General features: G+C 46.5%; 1 protein-coding gene across 2 annotated transcripts in view; it reads left to right on the top strand.

The window, feature by feature from the left end:
* Window positions 1-12,479, top strand: part of CEP78 (centrosomal protein 78) — a 92,495-nt gene that overhangs the window by 26,549 nt on the left and 53,467 nt on the right. For both annotated transcript variants that reach the window (XM_077474890.1, XM_077474889.1), the window contains exons 6-8: window positions 1,056-1,230; window positions 3,586-3,699; window positions 11,883-11,947. In XM_077474890.1, the coding sequence (XP_077331016.1) occupies window positions 1,056-1,230; window positions 3,586-3,699; window positions 11,883-11,947 (354 nt within the window). The remainder of the gene's footprint in view (window positions 1-1,055; window positions 1,231-3,585; window positions 3,700-11,882; window positions 11,948-12,479) is intronic.

Below are 12,479 nucleotides of genomic sequence, written 5' to 3'. Positions count from 1 at the left end.
AAGTAAAGGCTAATTTTAAGTCTGCCTAAAAACCATGCACCTTCCGCATACCTATGTTGCATACAGGTTATTAAAGCGGAAGTAAACCCATCCATAAAACCGCTTCATTTCCAGCACGTGCCGGAAATGTAACGCTCCCATTTGTTGTGCTCTCAACCAAACTGTCAAACCATTCAATGGCTGGTGTCTAAACTGATCATGTGTGCAACATCATGGCATTTGTAGATTAAACAGAGGCAAAGATGGAAGCTTCCTTGGATGAAAACAATAGGGGGGGGGGGGGGGGGGGTGTTAACTTACACTTTAATAGAGTTCAGTGTAAATTACTTTTTTTTTTTTTTTTATTGCTTTTTAAACCATCTTTGCTGCTGTCATGTGATGAGGAAGATGTGGCTTCCCTGTGACAGCAAGTGGTTGCCTCAGGGGATGGAAGGGAGAAAATGGGGGGCAATGGAAGCCAGCGAGTGATGTCATGGCTCTGTGAATTCAGCCCCATTGAGTCCTCCCTAACACAGGGGACCTGCAACTTCTCAATCATGTAACTGCACCAAAGTTGATAAAAAAAAAGGTATTTACACTGATCTATTTTACAAATGGTATGCAGCATATGTGTGGGGAGGGGGAAGCATTGCATTGAAGCAGACTTTTATTTGTCATTACTTCCACTTTAAAAATACATTTTTTCTTGACCTAAAAATGGATGCTCAGCTGTGTTTGACAGCCTCAACTTCACTATGTTGTTGGGAAGAAACCAGAGTACAGAAAAAAAACTAGAGGGTCCCTCCATGTTCCACGGAATAACTATTTTACTATGGACGTAGCCACTGGGAAGGATTATATAGCAGGGAAATAGTGAAAATCAGTGTATACTTGTATGTTTCTTCCCTGCTATATGACTGCTGTACTGTAAATCGTCTTTCCAAAAATGGAATTGTGGCAAGACTTCTCTGAAGATTAAACTGGGCATGTGGCCCAGGTTATTATTTTTGTCCTCCTAATTATAATGTGCAATGTATGATGTAGAGCTGCGTTATATATTTCTGGTATTCTGTCAGCATCAGGCAACAAGGAGGCACAGTGAGGCCTGGGCAGAGAGTCTGAGGTATAGAAGACCCGACCTTGACTGTATGAGTGGATTGAGGCGAATCTCTCTCAACTGTAATACCCTTGTTGGTGATCAGGGAGCAAAGGCATTAGCAGAGGTACTTGGAGAGGAACTTTGGTTAAAAGGTAAGTACCAATGTAAATACATTAATGTGAGGTCACAGCTAAATGTGGCAGTAAACTCTGGTTTGCAAAAAAAAAATGTCTATTTCAATATGTATTTTTACCTTAAAAAAATAAAATAAAAAAAAAGGTGCATTGCAATGCCTTTTTTTTTTTTTTTTTTTGCTGTGTTCTGACATCCTGTTAGTGGGTGGCTACAATCTCCATGGCCTTATTGTATGCAGGAATGTAGCCACCCTCTCTTGCTTGCTCTAGAGATGGAATGACCTAAGCACTATAGACTATGGGATTTATGTGATTTGTGGTATGCCTAGAGCAGTTGCACCTGACCTTTACCTAACGTGCACTGATTATTCCAAACAAGCAGATGTGAGGGGGGCTGAGAAGTTTGAGAGCTTAATAGAGGATGTTACAAGGAAGAAGAATAGGTTAGAGGGTCATTCAGTAGTGGATGTGTATGGATATTGTTTAGGCATTCTAACTTCCTGACAAGTCCACGTGTGTGTATTAAATCATTGAAATTCAAAATTTACTTTAGTAGAAAGACTTGCAACTCAGCAGTCCAATTAAGCAGGCCATAGATTATGCAATTTTTTTTCTTTCTTTCCGACACAAGTGTAAGGAAAGGAAATTGCTTGATTTGCTCATCAACACAATCAGTGTTGATGGGGAAATTTCTCCTGCAACGCTATTGTATTCTGCTGGTGGGGAGCCTTCCCTGCTGGCAGAACACAATGATTAGTGTTGCCCACTTTAGCTGATGGGCTAATCGTTTAAGGAAAAACCTGGCAGGCTGGTTGTACACGAGACCATCGAGTGGCCGACTTTCATTTCTTGTATGGCTGCCCCAAAGAAATATCCAATCACTAAAGCCAGGCATTGAAGGCTTTGTGTCCCCAATTGAAATGAAGGAAAAAAATAGGGGGAAAAACGCAGCAGAAAGCATGAAAAATGTGCATGAAAAACGCATCTAGAAAGCAGAAATTGTGGTGTGAGCCAGCCCTTAATGGGAAGACCAATGTTCTAGAGTCAATAGGATTCCAAACAGCCAGACATACTACAAAGACAAGATACTAGTAGATTTCTCCCCCAGACAATGCTCTATTCCAGACTGTAAAATATGCCATAGGCTGGAAATGAAGAAGTGCAGCCAGGATGGGTGATTACAACATTAAGGGCTTGTTCACACAAGTGGCTTAGGGCAGTTATTATTGGAAGTGGAGTCAGGTTTGAGCACTCCATTAACCTAACACAGCAACCAGAGGGGCTTGTACACATGCACATGCTTATTGCCGCTGAATGCAATCAAATAAAGTGAATGGGGCCCGTGCAACTGTCCTGTAAGTGGGTGCAGTGAGGGTGGTTGCTACACTGTGGTACAGACTGCTGAGGTTTAATTAAAACGGTCTATGAGGAAGTGACAGTGCCCCCTGGAAAGTGATCCACTGTGGATCACTTTTAAGAGGGATGGCAAGGGCTGCTACAAGTGTAATGCTGCTTTCACACTTGTGAATACCTGCTTACATTCGGGGCCTATCACTCACATGTAATCGCTGCTGGAGCAATTACATGCTAGTGGGTGCAATTGACTACGAGAGCCAGCAAACTCCTATTGCTTTCAATGGGGCTGCCCACTCGCAGCTAATCACAGGGACCCGTGATGAGGTTCTCACAGCTGATCGTACACAGGGTACATTTACAAGTGTGAATGCACCCTAAATGAGCCCCATAGTAGATTTGATATTCCTCTGATCTTTGATAAGGATGCGGATTGATTGTTTTGTGTGGTTTTACTCCTTTGCCTATAGTTCATAGTCATCCTTATGCCCCCATACACAAAATTGAATTTTCTGACAACAAAACCGTGGATTTTTTTGGATGTTGGCTCAAACTTATCTTGCATACACAAGGTCACACAAATGTTGGGAATGCAGTGACATACAAGACGTATGACGAGCCGAGAATAAGGACGTTCAATAGCCAGTGCGGCTCCTTCTGCTTCATTCAGAGCATGCGTGAAGTTTTGTTGGAAATTTGAGAACCTGCTCTCAAACATTTGTGTGCGGAAATTCCAACAGCAGATGTTCAATGGAGCATACACACGGTCGGACTTTCCGACAACCAGCTCACGTCGAACATTTCCCTTCGGAAAATGTTCCGGAAAATGTTCAGGTTTTTTTTTTTTTTTTTTTTATCTTGTGTGTTTTTTAATTTTTCCTGGGGTTGCTTCTAATTAAAATATCTAATATTCATCCATGTGACTAATGTAAGAAACATCTGTGTGACTAATATAAGAAACAAAGTGATATTTGTTGTCTGTCTAAATTATCTCTTTGATAACACTTTCTCTCCTCCTAGCACTAGATGTGCGCCAATGTGGAATAACCAATGAAGGGGCAAAGGCTTTCCTCCATGCTTTGCAGACCAATACTACTCTGATGATTTTGGATGTAAGAAAAAACCCACTTATTGGTATGACAACTTACTTACAAGTACAAAATGTTGCATTGGGGAGAAAATCAAAGCATAAGATAGAGGTTATTATTTGTAAATCAAGAAAGTTCTAACCAAACTAAATCTGGAAGCAGCTTTGTAATCTGAAACATTTTCTGTTTTTTTTTTTTTTTTTATTTGTATTTGGGCGGAAGGACCAAACCGGCCACAACATGTACAAAATCCAAACATTCACAGTGCAATATAAAGTAGCGACATTCTGAATACATGGCATAGTACAACTGCAACACAGGTATCTCCTGATAGTAACATGTAACATCATGCCGTTTAGGTCCGGCCAGGTCTCTCCCCCCCTTCTTTTTTCCGGTTAGTTGTAGAAGGATGTAAGAAAGCCCAGGAACTCCAACAGAGCCCTGAGGTGCCAAGGAAGGCAAAGCTAGATAGAAAAACCGTGAATAGAAGAGGAAGTAGGAAGGGAGAGGTAAGTAAAGGTCAGGCGGGGGGCAGGAGGAAGGAGATTGGGAGGGGGGGGGTACCCACGAGCATGGGTGTCCAGAATACTCAGATTAGGTAAACATTCGAACGAATGGTCACGATATCATCCACTTCACGGTGGGTGATCTAGGGGCATCCGTAGGGCCTGCCCCTCTTGTGAGAATTTAAATACATTCCAAAGCTGCCATGTCTTAGTATATAACTCCTGTCTGTGTTGGCTCGTCAGGACAAGGTCTTCCATCTTATTAACGTCTTCCATCTTATTAACGTCTTCGACTTTCCTGACCCAAGTATTCAGAGTAGGCGGGAGCAGGGATTTCCAGGCAAGGGGAATGCATGCCTTCGCCGCATCTACCAAATGTCTGATCAAAGACTTCTTATACAAGCATGTGGGTATGTCGTTAACATGAAGCAGGAAGAACGCCGGATCATCCGGGATCACATAATCAGTGAATCCCTGCACGATCCGACGGACCCCCTCCCAAAAACATCTAAGTCTAGGGCAGGACCAAAAAATATGCAACAGAGTCCCCGTCCCCTCCCGGCAGCGGCAGCATTCATCAGACACCGCCGGGAAAAATTTACGCAAATCTACCGGGGTCCTATACCATCTCGTGAGGAGTTTGTAATTCGTCTCCTGCACCTTAGTGCAGATTGACGATTTGTGCGTTTCTGCTTCTGTAGATCTGTGAATGTGCAATTCAGTTCCCTTTCCCATTTAATGAGACTTGGGAGCTGATAGCCTTCCGGCGGAACATTAAGTATCGTATATGTTAAGGACAGAGTGTGAGCCACCAACCCCGTTCCGGAGCATAGACCTTCTATGGGTGTGGGAGAAGAAGACGCGGCCCTAGGCGGCGTTAGGGTGTCTAAAAAGTGTCGCAGTTGTGCTGTTCTCAAAAAGTCCAGGCGGTAAGAGCCAGTCGGGTCTGTCAGTTCTGCAGTCGTTCTCCAACGTCCCGCTACACTAAAATGTGAGGCTAGATAACGCCCCGAATCCCTCAGGGTTCGGAATGCTGCATCAGATGTGCCCGGGGGGAAACGTGGGTCGTCTAAAATCGGGCGGAGGGGCGAGTTATCGGAAGACGGGGACCCGGGAGGCCAGACGCGTGCAGACTACCACAGTATTGCCTATGAGCGGGTGGCGCTTGAGGGCCAGCGGCACATCATTGTAGCACCATGGAATGACATTCAGGAGTATCCCGCTCTGGGCTTGTTCCACCTGCGTCCACAGCTTCACCTTCCCATGACGACACCAGTCAATTAGTCTAACCAGCTGTGCTGCTTTGTAGTACGTGTGCACGTCCGGCATCGCCAGACCCCCAGATCGCTTGGGTAGGGACAAAATCCTCCCCTGTAACCTAGACCTTTTCCCCGCCCACAGAAAGTTCAGAAATACTGACCGGATTTGTGCGAAGTAGGATAGAGGTATGTGGATTGGGAGGGCTTGAAGGAGGTAGAGAAATTTGGGAAGAATCATCATTTTCAGGATGTTACAGCGGCCAAACCAAGAATGGAGGCCGCTGTTCCATTTGCATAACAAAGCTCGCACTTTATGAAGCAAGGGTGGAAAGTTGAGCTGAAAAAGTTGAGATAGTTTCGGGGGTATAAGTGTGCCCAGATATTTCAAGGCTACTGTCGTCCATTTCAGGTTGAAACGAGTTTGTAGATTAGTCATCTGGGGAGCGGACATGCCTACTCCCATGGCCTCCGATTTACTAAAATTTATACGGAAGTTGGAGAGTTTGCCATAAGTTTCAAATTCCCTAAGTAGGGTAGGTAGTGATAAGGATGGATCAGCCAGAGTAAACAGTAAGTCATCGGCGTAAGCCGAGACTTTGTATTGTGTATTCGCGACCCCGATCCCTACAATATCTGGGTTTCTCCTAATACGACAAAGGAAAGGCTCCAGGGTCAGGGCAAACAGCAGGGGGGGAGAGCGGACACCCCTGCCTGGTCCCATTGATAATCTCAAAGATGTCCGAGAGAACACCGTTGGCTCTCACCCCGGCCGTCGGATTGGAATACACCGCCGAAATCCAGCGCATCATTCTGTCCCCCAGTCCAATGTGCTCCAGCGTGGAGAACATAAACTGCCAGTTCACTCAGTCGAACGCTTTTTCGGCGTCCGTCCCGAGGAATACGCACAGAATGCGTTCCTTATTCGCCACATGTAGCAGATTCAGAACTTTAATAGTATTGTCCCTGGCTTCTCTGGTCGGTACGAAATCCACCTGGTCTAAGTGGATTAAGCTAGGTAAATGTCGTTGTAGTCTAGTGGCCAAAATTTTTGTGAAGAGTTTCAGGTCTGTATTTAGCAAGGAGATTGCGCTGGATCCTTGCCTTCTTTCGGTATCACCGAAATCTGGGCCTGTACCGTTGACTTATGGAAGTGCGCTCCCGTGCTCAGGACATTAAAAAAATTTATCAAATGTGAACCCAAAGACGGGAGAAGGGTTTTATAGTATGTATTCGTGAGACCGTCTGGACCTGGAGCCTTTCCCGTCTTAGTGGTGCCTAGCGCCGACTGAAGTTCTAATAACGTAATTGGCTCCTCTAAATTCTCTATAACTTCGACCGGTAACGTGGGCATGAGGGAGGCGGCGATCTACTGAGAGGTAGCATTTGGGGGCGGCGGGGACGTATGTAGATTATAAAGGGCGTCATAGAATGTTTTAAATTCTTGTGAAATTTGTTGCGGCAAGGAGATCTTCTGACCCCCCCGCAGAGGTGACGTATGGTATATAGGAGGCGAGTGTTTGTTCCTGTAGCTTACGAGCTAAGGTCCTCCCGCACTTATCTCCAGATTCATACACCTTTTTCCGGCATATTTGGAGCATTGCCTTTGCCCTATAATGAAGCAGGTCAGTAATCTGCCTGCGAGCCACGTCTAGCTCCCTACCTAAATGTACTGTGGGAGTGCGTTTATGACATACCTCCAGCTTCTGCACCTTTAGCAGCAACGCCGACAGTTGAGCCGACCTCTGCTTGTGGAGCCTAGCACCATGTTTAATAAGCACTCCACGGATCACCGCTTTGTGCGCTTCCAGGATCACTCCGGGGCTACTCTCCGAAGTCAAGTTAGTCTGGAAATAACAGTCTATTTCCCTATTTATGTCCGCAAGGATTTCTGGGTCCTGAAGAAGACTGTCATTCAGGCGCCAGGGTGGTCTCTGTGATTTATGAATGTCCGTAATAGTGTATCGTAGGGTAATCCGGGCATGATCCGACCAAGTTATTGAGCCTATCGTAACATCTTTAACAGCGTGTAAATGTCTATGGGGGATTAGGAAATAGTCTATACGCGAGTATGTTTGGTGGGGTCTGGAATAAAAAGTGTAGTCCCTTTCCCCGGGATGAAAAAGTCTCCACGTATCAACCAGTTGTGCTGAATGTAAAGACGCAGAGATGCGTTTACGCATCTCTCGGGAGGTGGAAGAAAGGCCCGTAGAGGTATCTTCTGTGGGAGTAAGAGGGACATTAAGATCGCCCCCTATAATAAGCTGGCCCTCTGTGTATCTAGCAAGGTGCGATAGTCTAGTTTTGAGAAAGGCGTCTTGTCGGTCATTAGAGGAGTAGATATTCGCCAGGGTCACTACCGTCCCTCCCACCTTCCCCTTCAAAAATAAATACCGCCCTTCCTTATCATATTGCACGTCCAACAACGTCCATGGCACTTTAGCTGAGATCAGAATGGATACTCCCCTCGACTTAGCCTCCATGTACATGGAGTGATAAACCGTGGGGAAGAACCTATTTTTGAGGAGAGGTAGAGAGTTAGCTCTAAAATGGGTCTCCTGTAAAAATACAATGTCCGCTTTCATGCGTCTCATATCCTGTAGGAGCATCCTCCTCTTCTCCGGGATGTTCAATCCCTTTGAATTCAGGGATATTATTGTAAGATCAGCCATGCTCGTGGGTTCTGGGGGAGGGGGGGTGCGGGGGGGGGTGTAGGAGGCCGGGGCTCAGGGGAGGGAAAGTGGATGCGGAAAGGGGGAAAGTGATAGGCCCTTAAAGGGCCCGAAAAGGAGAAATAAGAACAAGAAGTAGAATTAGGGCGCAATCACAAGAGAGAACTGCGCAAAGAGACAACTAAATGTGCTGAATACAGATAAAGCGCTCCCCAGTAAGATACCGGGATTCGGGCGCGTTCCTAAGTGGGGTAGTGGTTGGACAGGGCCGAGAAGTGTGGCCCCCGGTCCCACCCAACACCCCCGGCAATCCGGCATATAACAACAACATACAACGGCAAGAACATCTGACCATATTTGTGGAACATTATATAGCATATAAAGACATGAAGAATATTCACAGGGAGAGGAAACATGTTAACATCAATGCCCAGCTCAACTATAAAAGGAAGAGTAACCCAAGGGAAAGAAACAACACTAGACAATCGTGTGGCTAACAGCATACCCTCTACATCACTCCCCGATAACAAACATGGTTGCTGGTCCCCCCAACTCCCTCAAACCAAAATCAAACTCCTCCACAACCCGAAGGAGCACTCCCACCCCCCCAGCACAGTGGAATCACCCCGGGCGTTCCGGGCCATTGGGCATAACAGGCCCCCCTCGAGCAAAACACCCCCCCCCCCCCCTAGATGGAAGAAATGGTTATGTCCCTCTGTTCAGGCAGACCATCACACAAGGCAGTATATAGTACATCCAATACGGGGCGCAGGTCAGGGCCTGCACCCACGAGTTTTCCGGGGAGACAATCCCCACGTGGCAAATAAGTCTCCGACCGGCATCCCAGCGGTCAGGGGGGTGTGTAGGCCTAGCAGCAGGGGAGAGCATAAAACCCAAAAGTATGGTGTAATTCCTGTGGCCATCAACCCTCCTCCCCCCGCCCTCAACAAAAGCAACTGCCATATCCATCTATTGCCAGGGTACACATCGTCTCGCTGCCATGTAGAGAGTATCATAGAAAAAAGACCCCCCACCGCATATCAATGTACCTCAGTCTTCTATAGAAAAGGAGATACAGCGGGGGTCCGGAGGGGACCCAACGGGGCGGGGGGGGGGGGAGCACAAAAAAGAAGGGAAAAAATCCGGGCTATGGAGGGCAAGAAAGTCACAAAACCGCTGGGGGTACTGATAGAGGACAGTTGGGGGAGCCCAAAATAAGTCAGGGGTCAAGCAGCAAAACAAGGGAGCTACTCACGGTGTAGAGGTTCCTCCCGCTGGGCCAACCTAGGCCGCCGTCGGTTGCGCTGCAACCTGGGCTGTAACGGGCCTCTGTACGCTGAGGGACCAGATCTTCCAACCGGGCGAGGAAGCAGTTGTAGCCAGTCAGGGACAGGGATCTGTTCCGCCTCAAGGAACCTGAAGAGGCTGTGCAGGTCAGCTGGCGACTGCAGGGTGTACATGTTGCCTTCCCTCCGGAAAGTGACGGCAAGTGGGTACCCCCAACGATAGGTACATCCCTTCGCTTTTGCCAACTCCAGGACGGGGCGTAGTAGGGCCCTACGTTTCAGCGTGGCCCTGGAAAGATCCGGGAGAATGGAAATGGCAGCTCCGTTTAAGTCAACTTCTCCCTGCTCCCATGCTCTTCTCAGTATCTCGTCTTTCTGTGGGTATCGTAGCAGTTTGCAAAGGACATCCCGCGGACGTTCCGGATCAGCATTTCTAGGTCCCAGAGTCCGGGGAAGACGTTCCACTTCCACAGCACTCGCGGGATCCTCCAAGAGAATACGAAAAACTTCTTGCACAGCGGCCTCCATAGTTTCACCCTCGAGGGGTTCGGGTACTCCTCGGAGCCGCAGATTGTTCCTGCGGCTCCTGTCTTCCACGTCTTCTAAGTGGAGCTGAAGTGCAATAGCTGTGTCACGATGTTGGTCTCGGGACCTTTCCAAGTCCACCACTCGGTGCTCCAATGTGGAAAAGGAGGCCTCCCCCGCCGACACCCTTTCCGTCAAAGCGGACACATCTTCCCTCACCTCCTGGATATCTCTGCGGTGCGTCTCCTCGAGGCGTAAAATAAGCGCCTCAATGTCCGTTCTGGTGGGGAGGGCCTGTATCAAGGATCGGAGATCTTGTTCGACCTGGTCCGACCCCCGGGCACTTCCTGGTACATCCATTGAAGCCGAAGTTACAGGCGGAGTGTCCGCGGCTGGATGTCGATCCGGGTGTCCCGACTCTCAGGCCGCGCTTGAGATGCTCCGCGTGGTGTGCCTCGTGGCGCCGCCAAGGCCGCACCTGTAGACCGTCTTTGCGTGGGGTTAAAGTAGCGTTGCATCTCCCCAGAGCGATCTGCCTTAGCAGCTGCCCTTGTCCTGCATCTTTCGGGTGATTGCATGCCGATTTAACAGTGGAACAACGTGGGTGGAAGGCCGGGGCCGGGAGCTCACAGAAAATGCGACTTCACTCCGCCATGTCCAGGCCACGCCCCCCCATTTTCTGTTTTTAAATGAGATTATTCAGTTTGTTCTTACCAAATGTGTGTATGCTGTAGCGCTGGTTCACACTGGTGTGAGAATTGCGCAACAAGGGAAATCGCATTATTTTCGATGGTGCCAATTTCAGTGCAGTTTCTCCCCATAAAATATTCTAATCACATCTATAGTCGCATCAAGGTTGCTATATATAATATAGCTTTGAAAATCACATCAAAAGTGCATTGCAGTAGTGTGAACCAAGCCTAAATCTTGGGTTTTCGTTTAACTGTAAAGAGAGACTCTACTAATGTCATGTAATTTTTTTTTTTCAGTATTTAAGCTAATGGTTTTAACTATGGTTTTGCTATATATACAATCTTTTGTTTTGCAAATACTTTTGAACTTCGAATACACAGCAACGGTTTGCCATCGCGCTATGAGTTTTCGAATGTGAGAGCACAGCACGTGTGTCCTTTTTGGGCATTCTTTTTTTGATTGAATCTCTGTACAGAGAGGACAGGGTTAAGTTGCTGCTCTGACTCCTTTCTTTGTGTGTGCAAATTTCAGCTTTAGCTGCCGAGCTCTGTAAAAGTCATTTTAGAAGAGGCTGTAGAGAAAAACTGTAAATGTATAAATAACAGACCCTAATGCCAAGTATATGCATGCAAAATATTGAAATTCAGTATATCACAAAAAGGATAAGTTCGGGCTAAATCTAACTATGCTTAAAATATATCCCACTCACCTTCTAACTCCTATACTAACTACCCTGTAAAAGGTAGATGCATAAACTTACACTAATCTATTCTCAGAGCCCTCTGGTCCAGTTATGTGATCTTCTCAGCCTCCACCTTCAGTGGACAGGAGAGAGCATTGACAATGGATGGATTGCATGGATGTTGACATCACACATTGGCTTATAATGGAGCATCTGTCTCCTACTGTCCCTCCTCACCCCTGAAGCTGGCAGCTGGGAGCCCATCACGGGACCGAACTGGAGCACAGGGAAAATAGGTAAGTATAAGCATCTTTTTTTCTACAGCAGGGGTCTCAAACAGGCAGCCCTCCAGCTGCTGCAAAACTACAAGTCCCATGAAGCATTGCAAGGCTGACAGTTATAAGCATGATTCCCACAGGCAGAGGCATGATGGGAGTTGTAGTTTTGCAACAGCTAGAGGGCGCCAGTTTGAGACCCACCCCTGTTCTACAGGATACTTGGTATAATGTAAGTGATAGAAGCGCTTAGTTACTTCCAGCCCAGGCTTCTACTTTAATAAAGAAGAAAAAAATGTGCATATATTCATGTTTATTTCTGCTTTTACTTTAGATCATGATCTGCTGAAGACTGTCATTGAAAGAGTGTTGCTGAATTCACATGACACAAATTCAGAGGTATGCATCTTTGATAATAAAGCAAGAGGATCTTATTAAATTGTATTGTTTTTGAGTTGGGTTTTATGAATCCTGAAAATTCATTTAGGGCTCCTTCACACTTTTTTTTTTTTTCTGAATCAAAAACGCATGGAAAGTAGGTTATATGGGTTCCAATGGCATAGTTCACAAGTGCAGTGCGTTTCAGTTCCAGAAACAAAAGTACAACATGCTTTTGTTCCTGCACAGAACTGTACTGGAATGCAGTAAATAGCATAAAAAATACACTGGACCCCAGTATAGTGAAAAAAAAAACATCTGGAATGCATCCGTAAATGAACATGAACATGAAAAAAAACATGTGGTGTGAACGGGCACTTAAAGGGATTGTAAAGTGATTTTTTTTTTTTTTTTAAATAACAAACATGTTATACTTACCTCCACTGTGCAGCTCGTTTTGCACAGAGTGGCCCCGAACCTGCTCTTCTGGGGTCCCTCGGCGGCTGTCTCGGCTTCCTCCCGCATGGTGAGAAGCATGGTGAGAAGCATGGAG

Source organism: Lithobates pipiens, unplaced genomic scaffold (assembly GCF_037356315.1).
Source record: "Lithobates pipiens isolate NorthernLeopardFrog02 unplaced genomic scaffold, aLitPip1_a1.2 Scaffold_13, whole genome shotgun sequence".
Classification (NCBI taxonomy): Eukaryota; Metazoa; Chordata; class Amphibia; order Anura; family Ranidae; genus Lithobates; species Lithobates pipiens.
Note: the sequence above shows the minus strand (reverse complement) of the source record. Positions and strands in the feature narration are given on the sequence as shown.